Source organism: Colossoma macropomum, unplaced genomic scaffold, assembly GCF_904425465.1.
Source record: "Colossoma macropomum unplaced genomic scaffold, Colossoma_macropomum, whole genome shotgun sequence".
In the NCBI taxonomy this organism is placed as follows: Eukaryota; Metazoa; Chordata; class Actinopteri; order Characiformes; family Serrasalmidae; genus Colossoma; species Colossoma macropomum.
In genome coordinates this window covers 30,507,722-30,524,117 of record NW_023494803.1, presented here as the reverse complement: position 1 = coordinate 30,524,117, position 16,396 = coordinate 30,507,722, and the positions used below count along the sequence as shown (strand labels likewise).

The following is a 16,396-nucleotide window of genomic DNA, read 5'->3' as shown; positions in this document are numbered from 1 at the left end:
TTAGAGTACAAAATTAAAAGATGAATATAAAGTTATATCATATAGTGTTATTGATAATCAGAATTTTATATTCCAGTAGTTTTACTTAAACAGTGTTTTAGTGACTGATATGACTGTCACTTTTCAGTGGTCAGACATCTTAACTTTGGGACCTAAAATTGGTAGCGACAACGATCGGGCTCTAATTGAAAGCATCTTTAAGAAACCGAAAGTGGTTTTCAAGGGCAAACGTCTTCAAATCCTCACATTGAATCCAGCTTTCAGTCCTGTATTTTGTTACCACTGGTAGTTAAAGAGGAATTCCACCAATTTTTCAAAAAGTCTGCATAATAAATGGTTAACATGTAAACAGTCATTCCGCCTCTAAAGCTCTGTCACAGAAAGTTATTACAAGCCTCCTGGCGCCTGACACATAGTTTTCATATAAGATTTTGGTCTAAAACATGTTTTTTAATATCCATTCATAGCAGAAAGATACATACAGGGTGTTGTAAGGCATAATAGTACCCAAGGAAAACTATTTTTAGATGTACCACTATTTTCAGAGGACGCAGTTTTGCTGGTTATTTTGAATAGTAAGTAAAATGATTATATTGCTACTGTGTACATACACTAGACATACAGACATATTGTAGACATCATGACCCCTGATTTCTATCACCACCATTGCAAAGAAATTTACTACAATCAACCATTTCACTTTAAAGCATTTTAAAGACTTTGCTTAAATCTCAACATGTGAATTATGCAGAAATTTTGAAAAATTGGTTTAAATGTATGTCTTTATTATTTTATCTGTTGTTTATGTAACTGATTGGCCACTGATTGGCCAATGAATGATTGTCATACCTTCCAGCGACTGCAAAATTCTGCACCAGAAACTGGATTCAGATTGAAGATCTTTATTCTATGGCATCGCCTTACATTTTTATCTTTAAACGTTTCAGAGGGTTTTTAAATGTTTACTCCCAGACTTCTCAGTGATCTCCATTTGTCAAATACATGCACAATTAGTTAATTTACTGAAAGATTTTAGTTTTGCGATACAAACCCAGCAAAATCTATAGGTTATCACGAGTCCATTAAGTGTTGCAGCAACACTAATAGATATCCTATTACTGATCTGGCTTTGATTTGCCAGGCTGAAAATAAGTCCTCCAGACCAGGTATTGTCATTGAGCATTATGCATATGACTGAAATATGCCTCTGGCCATGACCCTTTCACCTGGATAAGTCTTGGAGGGTCGGCAGAGTCACTGAGATTAGATGGACTGTCCACTTGTGAGCTAACTGCAGCATGGCCGTGTTCTCTCTTGCGTGATGGCTCACAGCTCCCCACGCTGAGTGCGTGTGTGTGTCTCAGGTACAAGGCTGAAGCACAGAGGTGTCTCTCAGGAGCAGAGGTGCAAGCGAGGGTGAGAGTGTGTGACACGGATAACCCCCACAGATGGAAAGCGGCCGCTTCTAATGTTTCACCCCCCTTGGCTCGCACTCTACACACTTGGGACCATGTGTGAAAGCGGCACAGTGAGTGGGAGACTGAAACAAGAGGCTCTGACCTCCAGCTGCACTGACATCGCCTGTCAGCACCCAACTCACCCCCCCCCCACCCCTCCACTTCCAAATAAACCCCCATCCAATACCTAGCAAGGAGCGGCTCAAGGGTGCACGAAGAAACAGGTTTTGAGCTGCGGACCGCACAGAGCGACGCCCCCTTTCTCAACAACAGGGGCTTTTGAGTGCCCAATCTAGCATAGGAAAGCACTCTTTTATCTGAAGCGACCGCTTTCAAACAAATCGAGTGACTTACTAAGCTGTACCAAGTCAGGTGCACCGGTACTATTACAGAAAAGAGTGAATGGGGGAAAAGAAGAGGGAAATATGGTAAGTTAGAGAAATGGTTGGAGTGGTTAGAGAAACTCAGCAGCACAAAGGGCACTTTTTTAATTGCAATAACTAGTACAAACTAACAAAAAGCTTTTTAGCTGAAACCCTACGTAGGATAAGTTCATCCAAACACAAGTGATGTCATTTTTTGTTCTTAGGAGGGGGTTAATTGTCTATAAACCGCTAAGCTTTAAAGCTGAATGTTTGGTTAAAGGCCTCCTGAAGGGTCAGTTAGTCTAGTAATGTCAACAGACAATAATGAGCTTTTTGTAAGTGCGTGAAAACAGTACAAGACAAAAAGTCGTTGTGATCACAATGGGCCATCCAGTTACAATAATAGAAACGGGGTAAGCCATGAAAGAATACCTTTATCTCATATAAACAGGGAGTTTAAGGGAATACTGAAATTAATCTGGTGTTTCTGAGAGCTTTTTAAATGTTTTTAAACCATATAAAGTTCACCAGCTCCCTTAAATGATTGAGCAAGTACCAAAAGACAGGGACAGAAAATGTCCTTTCAATCCAAACTTAAAAGCATTACGTGGTACCATTACATACAATTCTGTGGTTTAGCTTACATAAATGTTTAGATTACAGCAAGTCGTGTTGGCTCTCGCCATTTTAACTAATGCGTGCCCTCTTCATGAAGGCGAGGTGGGATAATGAACTGCCCCACAATTACCATGACTTGCCGATGTTATCTTCAAGCAGTAGAGCAGCTGAGATGTGTGTAATTGCTCTGTCAGCCGGCTTTAAAGCGCTCCCCTCTGCCCTCAGCCACTTCAAAATGAAATTCTTCTCTATACTTCTCTCTCTCCACTCATCTGTTGAGCCTGTGTCTGATGGAGAATCTTCAGAGAGAAAGCTTACACTTTACTGAGGGGCGCAGAGGAAGAAACACTGTTACAACTATGTGGTAACAGAACTCTAAAATGTTTTCTACTACAGATTTGAGATGACAGACTGGTGTTAAATCCAGTACAAACTCAGGGGACAATGAGTAACCCCCAACCTGATGAGAGAATTGTCAACTGTAGGTGTTGGACTGATTATTTATAAAGGGTATTTAGGCAATTTAGGGCTATCTAGTCTGCCTTAAAATGACCTTTTAACACAAGAAGAACACAGCACTACTGTTTTAGTAGTAGTGTTGTTTTCAGCTTTTCAGAGGAAGCATGAGTTCACAGTCAAATCAGTGTAAACCTGACTTTCTCCACTGTTTCTCTACTGCTTTGCCTTTTTATAACCAAAATTAAATTAAATGAGCTAAAAAAAAACATGTATGCTGCTCACATTAAGTTTTAAGAACATGACTTCTACACAACTATGTTAACCTCCTCCTTAATCTGACGCCACGTTCAAAGCCCTGCCGTTGGCTCTATGGTGGAGGACGGCCTAGTCGTCAAGCTGTAAATAAGTGAAGTAGAAATCTATTGTCTGATGGTTGGAGGTTGGAGACAGGCGTCTCATTCAGCAGGAGACAAAGGCAGGAGACAGACGGTCTAACCTTTGATTCCTTCCAGGGAGAGGTGGCAGTGTCTCGGCACACGTCTGCCACGATCACAGCGCAGCGCCATGTCCACACACTTGTAAAGAAGTCTATCTTAATCAGTTTCGCTAATGGCTGTGGAGAGCCGTAGACTACAGCCTGCTGAAGGAGATTATACTCCAAACTTGCTGGTGCTTGTGTGCTATAAACAATGCTCTCTAAATTTCAAACGAGCGCCTCCCCTTATTCATGACCCATTTGTAAAAGCCCAAAGTGTTTTGGCCTTGCACTACCTTTATATTAATCTCACGTTTGTCTTGTAACGTTTCACCATTTATTAAAAAAAAAAGGAACAAATTATGGGGACATCTAAAATCACATGTCTAAAAGTTGATGCAAAAACGTGAATTAAAATCAAAGTACATTTATGATTTCTTCAACTGATTTCTCACACAAACCAGTTAATCATCTCACACAGTGCTCTATTTTCGTACACAAATGATGCATGTTGCTTTTGTTCATCTGCTCAAATAGGAAGCTGGCTGGGAGGTTATGCATTTCCCATTTTCTTTGTAAATGTATATAGTATGAAAGAAATAAATATTACCAGTATATATACTTTACATTTTTGGTGATTTTTTTTGTATTATTTTCTCATTTAAAACCCTTATACAATCTAATATACATTATGAAAAGTTGTACAGCTTCTTATTAATGTTTAAAATAAGGTCTCACTTTTATTTTTTTAATATGTAGATATAAATATATATATTTTGTCAAAATATATGATCATATGGTCAAGGAAACAAAAAGGAGACAAACATACATCTTATAAATAAGCGTCCAAGTGATGATATTTGGGTGTACAATGGGGCCGTTAGACATCGGCGCTAGCATTTCTTAATTCGTAACGGGCTAGCGGCAGCCACAGCCCTCTACAACCATTTCTTGATAGTTTTTCAGGACCACCCTGTCAGTCTCATCCAAGTAGAGCATTGAGATGGCACTGAGCTCAGTGGGCACGCAGCAAGCCTTGGGGATATTGCTGTTCACCGAGTTGACCAGTGTTTGTACAATAGCGTGGTTAGTGGAGTTCAGATGGTCCGCCAGAGGGAAAGGGCATTCCCCATGACAGTAGTAGGCCTGGTAGCCGGGAGGGGCCACTATCCAGTCGTTCCAGCCTACTTCACTGAAGTCCACATAGAGTGCGTGTCTCCGGCAGTTGCGGTTGCGCTTGCGGCCTCTCTGCTTAGGGCTGCGTTTGGTCCTGCGTGTCAGCGGGTGGCCTTTGCCATCATGGCCGAAAGTCACCAACAGAGGGCGCAGCTGGTCCCAGTCTTCGCCTGGAGCCTGGTGCAGGGAGCGGCTGATGCGCACATGCTTGTCCTGGTGCCGCGGCGTTCGGTTCAGATGCAGCACCTCAACGGCCAGTCCATGATTTGGCAATCTGTCGCGGGTCCAGCGCAGCACAGCTGGACTCACATCAAAACTCTCCCAGTTGGAGGTATTGTGGCGCACCAGTCGCGTGTCCAGGAGCCGCGTGATCAACTGCCCGGGCCGCGGCGGCTTTAGCACCTCATAGACATTTATCCGGTGGAGCCCTTCATTTCCAGCATCCTCTGAGCTGGCCTCTTCGATCTGCTTTCTGTACAAGCGCAGCTCAGCTGTGGACAGCAGCTCGTCCTCCGGGATGCTGCTGAGGTTGAAGAGGAAACGAAGTGGAGTACCGGTGGTATATGGCCCATCTGATGGCACCTGCTCCATATGCTCTGAGGGAAGAGACACAGAGGATACACAGGTTAGTTCTTCAAGCTTCAAATGTGTTCAAAATGGTCCCTATCACCAATTGTGGAACAAGAGAAGCACTATATATGACACTATTACAAAAAACAAAATTCATGATTCAATTAATGAGAAGAATTATTAGCTGATCAGTTAATTAGTTAAAAAAGCCTTCACGAGTTAGAGTCTTAGAAGTCTGGAGCCTTTTCACAGTAGCCATAATATGCAATTTCCGCCTGTTTTGGACGTCCCTCAGTTTTCATAAGTCAGCAAGCAAGTTAATATTTCTAAAACATTTATCTGTCAACATTTATCTGTTTTATCTCAGCAGGGCCATCTTTACTGAGAGGTAGGAAATGTAGTTATGGAGAGGTGGGAACTGTACTCTTTTTTCACCCCTCTTTGCTCATTAGCAGCTCAGCACCGTCAAAACATTTTACACAAAAGTGGCCAAGTTAATAATAACAGTGTTAGGGGGGAAATATTTTATTTAATTATATTAGTCAAAAGTACCCGAGTTGATTTCTATTCCAATGATTAAAAGCTGATCTCCAGAAAGAGGGCAGACACCTAAAGTATCCCTGGTTATGTGTGGTGACTAGCTATCCTCAGAGATACCAAACCAAATGACACAGTACATTATGAGTAGCCAGTATTTGCCAAAGCAGCTATAATTTGTACACCTATTGAAATGCACTGTGGGACTGTAAGAAAGCACATGACATACTTCATTATGTTTTTAAACACCATTACAAAATGGTAGGCTTCCAAAACAGCGCATTATATATTTAATAGGGCATAGTTTCAGTCAGGCCAAGACAGACTCTTTAAACTAATAGTTCTCCTGTCTTTCTTCTATAGCAGGGGTGCACAGTTCCAGTCCTGGAGGTCTGGTGTCCAGCACAGTTTGGTAATTTCTCTATTCAAACACTTCCCCTAAAACTTCAATCAGAAGAGCTGAATGAGACATATTTGAGCAAGAAAATCATCAAACTGTGTTGGACACCGGCACTCTAGGACTGGAGTTGTGCACCCCTGCTCTATAGACACCAGTGACCTTCCCTCTCTGTTCCTGGACTCTCCAAGCTGATGCTCATTATCCACCCAAATCCTATACATCAGAATCTGCTGTTTCTCCACTTGGGCATGCCTGAGGGAATTTAATTTAAAGTAAACTACATTTGCATATGTGGCCAAAGACCACTTAATACATACAAAGTATGTACACACTCACCTTCAGCAGTCACAAGGGTTTATTTAGCTCACATACATGCTTCCCTATCTGTGGCCTAGATCACAAGAATCCACACTGTCTGTTCTCCCCTGGCTGTGCTGAGAAGTGCATTACTGAGACAGGCCTGATTACTGCGCCGTGGCTGCAGTGCAAACAAAGCGGAGGGTAACTGTTCCGTGCTCAGTCTGCAGATTTCTGGCACGATCACTATTGTTGGAAAACGAATGTTGTGTCTGCCATGTTCCTGCTCAATTTGGCCCTGTTATTTCACACCCAGGACCTAATCTCGACCAGGTGGTTCTTGTTATTGGAACAATCTGTGTTTTTGATTAGATCTGCAGTTTGTTAACTGGGGACATTTATCATTTTCATCATGAATAATCATTAGCTGTTCACTCAGACAGTCTTTGGTGGCAGAGAATGTCTGGCTGCACCATGTTAATACTTGCATTTTAATAACTGTGTTTATTGAAATGCCATTCAAACTTGAGACCTTTCCTGCACCTTATCACACTCAGTAGTCTGGAGAATTTTGCACTTTGTAAAGCGTTTAACAGGTCATAAGGAAAACATAAGCAAACCAGCGGAAACTTTTTATCATTTTTCAATCTTTTCTATTATAGAGTTAGGAAATTCTTCAACATGAAGGCCAGTTTGGACAATTTTGCTTTCCTCTTTGTGTTCTCTGGGAGCCAAACAGGCCACATTAAGACTGGCTCCTCCCTTCCCAATGGCAGACATCTTCTCTACTCTTTCTTTTTCCTTTACTGTGCTCTGTATGCCTGTCCCTATCACTACGATCTTATTTAGGAACACATATGGCCAACAAAATAAATAAAAGACAAAATAACAGGAATGCTCTGCTTGCCATGCTGGTGCCCCTCTATCACCTTGGCACTGAGAGTTTGTTTTTCCAAGGCTCCTGGGCACTCTGTCTGCCTAAGTGCCCACATTGTTGGCAGCAGGACTTTATTTAGAAGTCTGCAGAGTAGCATTAAAGATAATTGCATGTTAAGGAAGGTCCCTCAAAAAGATCTACATAACTGAAGGCAGAGGCACACTGCTGCACAGTCTTTAGCCATACTTGTTTTAGTGTTTTGAGCATATGCAGTGATATAAAGATGCATTTTATCTTTTTTCTGAGAGGGACTTTTTTATCATTTTCATCAGCAATGATTAGCCACTGAGTCTGATAATCTTAGTTGCAAGGAATTGTGGTAACAAAACCTTATATCTCTGAAATGGTAACTTTATAATACAATCAAAAACGTATGAACTTATTGAGATTTTTAAGCAAATTCAGACTATTTCTATTGGTCCATTTAACGTGACAAACATAAGTATTTACATGAGTCTTACCTTCATGATGGAATGCTCTTACAGTGTTGGCTCGGCTCGTGGACCTCTCGGGGTACTCAAAGCTGACCTCCTGAGCTCCGGCCTCGTCCGCCTCCCCCGACTGCAGCCGGTAGAGGTCCAGCAGATACTGGGGCACCACCGCCGAGCGGCTGGGCCGTGGCCGCCTCTGCAGGCCAAACATGTGCAGCAGCGTGGCCTCAAAGTCCCGGAGCAGTTCATGACTCTGACCCGGGTGATGACCCGACACTTTCTTCTTTCCTTCCTCAGGTATCAAACTAGCATGGTTGCTCTCTCCCAGTACGACTTGGCATAATAAAATGACCATCAGCATTCGATTACCAGGAATCATGATGTCTCTGGTGGACAATTGATGACAAGACAGTGTGGTGGAGGAGGCAAGGGGGGGGGGTTGGAGTAGCAGAAAAGAGGGTGGAAAAAGAAAGAGAGAGCACTATGTTTTAAGAGATGTTTAACTCCCCACAACACAACCCCCAACAATTCCACAGACCCGAAGCTGCCTTATACTTCCCAATGAAAACATTTTTAATGGGTAATAATTACTCAGTCTGGCTTGTTTAAAGGCCGATGATCAGATATCCTCTATCCTTTTTATCTACAACAACATCCTCAACGAATAAACAGCTAGTGAAAAAGCTTGAAAAAAACTCTTGAATGGAATCTAGTGGAGCCATACACCACCCCCCTCCTCCCCAGCAGGATGATTAGACAAATAAGACAAGAGCAGCCTCAGGGTCAAAGCAAACTCTAACTCGATAAGGAGCAGGATCCCTACAAGCCTGACCCAACTAAGGCCAAACAAAGGAGCGCGTGCCACACATTTCACAAACTTTTAGAGCAAAAGTCAAAAAGATCCCTTTCTTTTGCCACTGTTTGGTAAGAATGACTAAATGACTAAGGCTTAAATTTGCTCCTAGAAATCATATACCCGAGCAAGTCCTCGGAAAACAGGCCCAAAAATGCAGTGACCCTGTCACATGGCATAAATTGGATAGGCGTGGTCCACTTACCGACAGAAAATAAAGCATGGGAAAACAGTCCATGTTTGTTGGGAGCCAACGCTGGACGAGTTCTTTGAGGAAATGTTACGTGGTGCTGGGAGGCTGCTTGAGAACTTTGGAGAGAGTCTTGTCCTGAAAAAAAGAAGATAAAAGCAGAAAATTGTCACTGATTCTCATATTCAACTCATATACAAACAGAAAAAACGGAAACAAGAAAAATGAACTTAAGAACACATCGCTGACAAAGTATTACATTAACAGTTCCATGACCAACAGAGCAGACAGTTAATCCCCCCTTTGCTCTCCAGCGCACCAGAGCTATCTGTGCTCATTAGACGTGCTATCAGATAGCACATGACAGTTCAGAGATGATAGCAGAGCCTAATTAGCATGAAAATAGAGGTGAGGCTTGTCAACAAAGGGATCCCACAACTGCTTCTCTTAACGGCTCCTGAAAGCAGTCCAGTCGTCATCAGTTTAACCCCTCCCTAAGAGGTCACCCAAACCGAGCAGAGAGGTGGAGTCTTCCTCATCACTGTCAGCACCATTGAAGTTCATCCTTCTGCTGCTATACATCCATCAAATGAGATGGAAATTACAAGAACCGTGCTTTATCATTTTAAACTCTATATTGAAATTTTGTGGTGTTTACTGAATAATAATAAGCCTACAGTTTTAAGAGTAAGTATAACTAGCACAGCACAATTCAAATACAAAGCAAAGTAAATACACAAACTAAGGCAATAAGGATCTTTAAGAAAACCATTAAAGATGGTACACTGGTGACAATATAACACAATAACAAAGTGAATTGGTGGACCGGACCCTTCCAGTCATGCAATTTCTAAGACTTCTGCAGGATTAATCTCTGTCAGTACAGTGAGGAAGTGCACTAATAATATTAGGAGTGTTGGTCAAACAAGGCCTCAACAAACAACGGCACCACTGAGAGGACAGCCCAACTCGATGGGTGAGAGCAGCAACGCGTGCATTTTGTCATCTTTTGGATTGGGTTCCACTGGAGTGAGCCCAAACATTACAACAGAAATGATGCATATTAACAAGAACGCTGGGTGAGTGAGTGTATGTATGAGTGTGTTTCATGAGCGCACAATTGTTAGTGTATTTTATTGCTCCATTTGGTCATTCTTCATGCAATCAAGGAATGATTCTGGCACCAGATCTTGGTGGTGACCCTTGTCTGACCCTGCATGCTCCGTTGTTATAGTGTGTGGTTTGGACAGAACTCGCATACATTCGATCGCAGAGCTAAGCTTTCCAGTGACAAGTTCAACAGAAGTGTGGGGATACAGTTTGGGAGGTAATGGACTTTTGTGTCTGGAGGTGGGGGGGGGGGTTCTGTGAGGATCATGCTTTCTGTTCAAGGTTTAGTGGATTTAGGCCCCCTAATGGAGTAACAGCTAAAATGAACTTTAATATGTTTTATGCAGTAATTTGTAGTTCAACGTGATCAGCACAACTATAAAGATTAATATCATTAAAAGGCCACTAAACATAGTCAAAACACACATATATGGAAAACATTCAGACCATCAACCCTTATTTAAAACCGCTGTCCAAAATGTTTACAATTTTTTTTGATGTACTCGAGAATGAAGACGAGCAATGCAGGCTCTTTTGCAACGAGTGCAGCTTATGGTGCAATTTGGCCTGGGCTGCTTGCTTCCTCTGGTTTGGCAGAGCGCTGTGGGCCTCACGGCGTTTGACTTCACTCTCCCTAACCCGACTTAATGAGAGCCGACTATGCACATGGCCCTTTAGATGTGTTTCCTGAGGATTTGACAGGGAATGAGGGGGGGAGCAGGTTACCGCAGGAACAGACAATAGTAAGGACCCAATTTTAGCATTTTATCTCTGTCACGCTTCATTCAGATCACACCAGAACGTCTTTAGAAGTCGCCGCTCCCTGAGCTGAGAAGGCTGCATTGTGTTGTTGTCTTCTGTTTTGGGGGCTTTAGTGTGCAGATGTATGGCTTATATAATGTCTAACATGCCTGGAGTTGTTGAGGTCATTTGTAGATTTTACATTCCAGAATGTGTATGAGGATAAAAAGGGGGGAATTAATTAGCAAAGGGAACATTAAAGAGACTCTCTATTGCGCAATGTATGTTGACTATAAGCATTCAGAGCACACATAACTTTTCACTCTATTTACGGTTTATGCCTCTTTAAACAGGGTGACACCTCATTTTGCCGGTGCTCTGCTATACTCACAGTTCGCTTCAAATTACCTGCTATTTAAACTGTGAAGAACAAAACTGCTCCGTATCCGTTTCCCCTTTTTTCATGGAAAGCTGAACAACACATTTGCAGGTGTTTCTTTTAATCCTCTCACTCACTACAAGACTCTTTTCACATGATTCTGAGTATATACTAATCAGTCTATCAAAATAGAAAGCAGGATGAATGTGTGGTCTGAGTCTGCTAACTCTTTTGCTATTTGTGCAAATAAAACTCTATGTGACCATATTTAACTTTTTCACCCCCCCCCTCACCCCCCATTGTTCCACTATCGCAGCCATACGTTTCTTAAAATAAAATAAGCGAAAATACACAAAGCAAAACAGCTAGGTTTGGCAACGTCAAGTTCTCTGGAGTTGATTTATTACTGAGACGGCACTCCCCGCAGTTTGCTCTGATATGTGGAACCACTTTTAAAATGTGCTTAGTCCCTGTTTTAGTCTCTCCCCCCCCATGAGTTTACTGCGGCCAGGGCCCGGGGCCCATCTATACTGAGCTCTGAGGCCAGACTGACCAATTTTCTGAAGGGCAGAAGACACAGAGTACCACAATTAGGGACAGAAGTAAGAAAATAAACTGAGTGTGTGGCCAAAATTAGATGAACAGAAAAATGTTGAGATTCTTTACAGAAGTACACAAAGCTTTTGAAACCTTTCTGTTTCTCCACCAAGCAATTCATTATGCTATTTGATTTTGTTTACTAGTTTGTTTACTAAGACTAGTCTGTTTCCTCTCTAAACAGTTGATTATACTACACCACACTACATATATTACAGTTTATACTCTTTATATACTTTCTAATAGTTTGATGTTTCTCAGTAAGGTATGTCTGGACCAAACAAGAAAACCACACGCACTGCGAAATCAACACCACTTTACCCAATTTAGCTTCTCAGAAGAAACAACCAGTTTCCACAAGACTGTAACTCAGTGTATCTCGTTCTCTTTATGACCTGCACGCGCTAACAGCTCAACTACAACCCGGTCAGAGCAGCATTAGCTCTCCTGCCTTCACACAGAGCAGAGGATAGCAGCAGGAGACTCGGGAAGCGCGCGCAGGTGCGCGGCCCCTCGGCCCATCTGGAAACGGGACAAAACGCGCTGCGCTTTCCAGTGAAGCTTGCATGGAGTGTAGAGACAGAGACAGAACTGTTCCACTTCCAGCCTCCCTGCTGTCCCTCTGACTTATCCACTCCATGCAGCTTTACCTACAGCTAAATTACGCTTCACACAGCTGCGCGAACGGGCTCGAGCGCGCGCAGCCACAAGCAACCACAAGCGTCCAACCCCGAGAACGCGCGCAACTCCTAAACATCCATCCCGTCCATCTCCATCACACCGTCCAGAACAGAGCGGAGAGCACTCACCATGGGTAGAGGCGCGAGCTGTATCCTCAGGGCGAAGGCAAAACGGGACGGAGGGGGTCCTCTAAAGAGCTTCAAAAGCCACGCGACAGAAGTCCGCTAAAAGAGGGCCGAAGCTCGCGCGTCTCATTAGGTCCGAAGTGTCCCGGGACAGAGCGCAGGCTGGTAGCTCCAGAGCAGGACGCGCGACTCACACACTCACTCACAGACTGATCTGCAGCTCCAGCGCTGCTGCACTCTTTATGAGTCCCGCCCAGTTCAGGCCTGCGCTCTCCTCCTCCTCCACTCCCACCCTCCTCTCCCTCCCTCAACCCCCCCCCCGCCCCCCCCTCCAACCCACCGGCCTGTCCGGCACCTAAGATAAACCACCTCCCCCTCGCGCTCCCCAGAGAACACACACCGAAAATCAGAGCGTTTTATTTTTACAACTGTTACATGGCCCTCTTTTCTGACTGTCTCTCTCTCTCTCTCTCTCTCTCTCTCTCTCTCTCTCTCTCTCTCTCTCTGAAAGAACACACTGTGGAGCGTGTCATATTTTTTGGAATATATGGTTTAGTGCACCAGCTCCCCTTTGGCCACTACATGTATCCTGTTAAAATGCCTGCTTGGGTTTTCGTCGGACAGGTTGAATGCACACACATTCACGCCATTCACATTCACATACACACACGTATGCATGTTCACACGTGCGCACACACATACACGTGCATACACGCATGCACGCTCATAAACAGGCATTGGCATGTAATGTGCATGTAGTTTGGTGTGTGTGTGTGATATATATATATATATATATATATATATATATATATATATATATATATATGTGTGTGTGTATATATATATATATATATATATATATATATATACACACACGCACACACTATAAAGTGCTATATGGTAAGTGCAGCTGATAAAATGGATACACTCACTGTCCATTTAAAGCTGTGGGTGACCATATATATACATATATATATATATATATATATATATATATATACACGTGTTAGTGTGTGTTGTAGTGGTGCTGGAGTTCTTAAACACTGTGTCCACTCACTGTCCACTCTATTAGACACTCCTACTTTGTTGGTCCACCTTGTAGATGTAAAGTCAGAGACGATAGCTCATCTGTTGCTGCACAGTTTGTGTTTGTCATCCTCTAGTCCTTCATCAGTGGTCAAAGGACACTGCCCACAGGACGCTGTTGGCTGGATATTTTTAGTTGTTGGACTATTCTCAGTCCAGCAGTGGCACTGAGGTGTTTAATATCTCCAGCAGCACTGCTGTGTCTGATCCGCTTGTACCAGCACAACACACACTAACACACCACCACTACATCACTGTCACTGCAGTGCTGAGAATGATCGACCACCCAAATAATACCTGCTCTGTGAGGGTCCTGTGAGGGTCCTGACCATTTAAGAACAGATGAAAGGGGGCTAACAAAGTAACCATGTGAATTAAGGACAAACTGCTAACAGCAGAGTTTTCCTTATGATGTTTTCTCAGTGTATTCTGAATACATTACTTTTTATGTGTTTTAACAGAATATGTTACTGAATGCATTTGGGACAGCAATTACCCTTCCATGTACATACGACTACTTCTGTTTTGGCATTATATCTTGGTTTGGCTATAAAGATAAAGAGTAGAAATATTTATAAACTCTATAAACTATTATTAACTAACTGATGTAGACACAATATTCATTTTAACTATGAACTCTCGTATTAATGTACAATATCATATTGTGTCTACATCATAATTATATATAAACCAGTGCAGTCCATCCCTGCTGATTATATATAATATAGAATTGACAGTATTACACTTGTTACACCCAATGTAATTCTTTTATTTACCAATCAAATGTGATGCTCCTGGTCTAGTAATAGATGCACCCCCTTATCTTGCAAAACAATTCTAAATCAGGCCAGCTATGACCTGTCACAAAATTTTAATTTCTTATATGTATATTTCCTTTATTGTACAATTACATTGATCTGAATGGGCCATTATCAAAAAAGAAGGTATGTACTGAATGAAATGTAATTATTTATTAAATCCATTAGATCCCTCCACCCCACAACCCAGAAAGATAAGCGGTTTAGTAAATGTGTGAGTGTATGTTTGTGTATAGATCCCTCCATCTCCTTGGTCAAGGTCTTTAATCCAAACTCACAAACATAGTGGGGGCAGCCCCCACTAGTCAAATTACACTGTTTTTTTAATGATTTTTGGAAAAAAGTCAACACAGGAAACACATTTCTGCATATTTGTAATGCACAAATACTGTTTATTTACTAAATTTAACCTATTGGAAAACATAAAATGCGGCCTTATGCAAAAGTTTGGGTACCTCTGGTCAAATGACGCTTTGTTGATTTTCATCAACATTCAGAAGGCACTTCATGCAAATGACTGGGGCTGTTTGTTACACCTCATGTATGCCAGTCAATTCAAGTGTTCACTGACATACCTAAACAACCCCATGAGGCGGAGGATGGCCTGTTTCACATATATGAAACATAATCCCATATAAGTTTTACACAATGTTGCTTCTTCACCATCTAATGACACCAGTGGTCCCACCAAGCGGCTTTATCAGCTCTTAGCTCCCATGGAAAGTCATCTGCACTGAGGAGCAATTAAACAGGATTTGCGGCGCTTGCATTGTTGCATGACCTTTACAGTAGAAAAGGGAGATCAGTGAATGTCCCTTATCACCAGGATCACTACGATTCTTCTTTCTGCCCACTAAAGGCCCTGTGTGTGAATGAGCCCTCACAGACACTCGCTCATTAGCATATAGCTTCCCTGTCTGCTTGACAGAGGGTCATAAGGTAACACTCACCTTTAATTCATCACCACCCTCTCCGAATCCACAGTAAAGAAAAAACTGGTCACATGTCACACGTGGAGGGATAGAAGTTGACCTGGGGGGAATGGGCAAATACCATTACAGGCCTGTCATTACATTTGTTATGTAAATGAAATCAAGTAACTGCCCACTCAGCACTATACACAGACAGTTATCAGCCAATGAGCAGCCTATAAAGCACACACACTCGATATTCATGACAAATCTTTGTTTATTAGAATCCTCGTGTTTATCATATAGATGCCTCTGTGAGTCAATGACCTGTAGGATAACAGGGAGCATTAGGACTACTGAGGACCCCCCACATCTGGCCAGTCCGGGATGCTGTGTTATTGCACCCTATGGCTGTGCTCATGCAGCAGCTGTTCACTTGCACTGTCCCGGCTCAGGGTGCATTGCACTCAAGACACCCTGTCCACAACACTTGCACTGGCCATGAGCCCAGCTGTAAGCTGGTGACCGGTTCTGACTCCCCAGTGGATCCCAGAGGTTATATATCTTTATTGGATTTCTCAAACAACTGGACTTCTCTGTACTTTAGACTTACTCTGTACTACTTTGTCAAATTGATCCTGTAGTAAAATAGACTTCTTACACCAATGCCTCTTTATGAGTTTTCCAACCATAGGCCTACACGTAAAAGGGCTATTATGACTTTTTTTGTATCATGTCAGCTTTTAAATCAAATCAACTCACTGCAATCAGCGCAATACTAGTGTATATTTTGTGTATATTGTGTATATATGTATATATTTCTAATATATGTATATATTTCTAATATATATATATATATATATATATATATATATATATATATATATATATATATATATACTTTGCACCTAAGACTTTCACTCACCTTTGCACCTGTGTAATTTGATGTGATTTGATTTTATTTGATTTGATTCTCACTTATAGCACGTTGCAATTAAGGGAGAAATTCTATTGAACAGATTCTTTGACATCAAAGTAAACAAATAAAAGCCTGAATTGTAAAAACAGAATGTAATTTGAATCTATATGTGATTCAACACATAACGCATGATACAACTTATCTTATAATTGTGTAATTACATTTTAATAACAAATTAAAAGACATAATAGCATAGTAATGACA

At 42.0% G+C, this 16,396-nt stretch overlaps 1 protein-coding gene across 1 annotated transcript; it reads right to left on the bottom strand.

Moving 5' to 3' along the window:
- Window positions 1-1,644: 1,644 nt before the first annotated feature.
- On the bottom strand, window positions 1,645-12,637 carry bmp4 (bone morphogenetic protein 4). The gene is made up of 4 exons (XM_036593808.1): window positions 12,402-12,637; window positions 8,781-8,903; window positions 7,753-8,108; window positions 1,645-5,146 (listed from the first exon to the last, which is right to left on the bottom strand). The coding sequence occupies exons 3-4, from the start codon at window positions 8,099-8,101 to the stop codon at window positions 4,293-4,295; spliced, it is 1,203 nt and encodes a 400-aa protein (XP_036449701.1). The 5' UTR covers window positions 8,102-8,108; window positions 8,781-8,903; window positions 12,402-12,637; the 3' UTR covers window positions 1,645-4,292.
- Window positions 12,638-16,396: the final 3,759 nt, after the last annotated feature.

Coding starts and splice junctions, on each gene's coding strand:
- bmp4 (XM_036593808.1), bottom strand. CDS start 8,101: ATGATTCCTGGTAATCGAATGCTGATGGTCATTTTATTATGCCAAGTC. Junction 5,147..7,752: donor AAGAGCATTCCATCATGAAG/GTAAGACTCATG, acceptor CTCTTCCCTCAG/AGCATATGGAGCAGGTGCCA.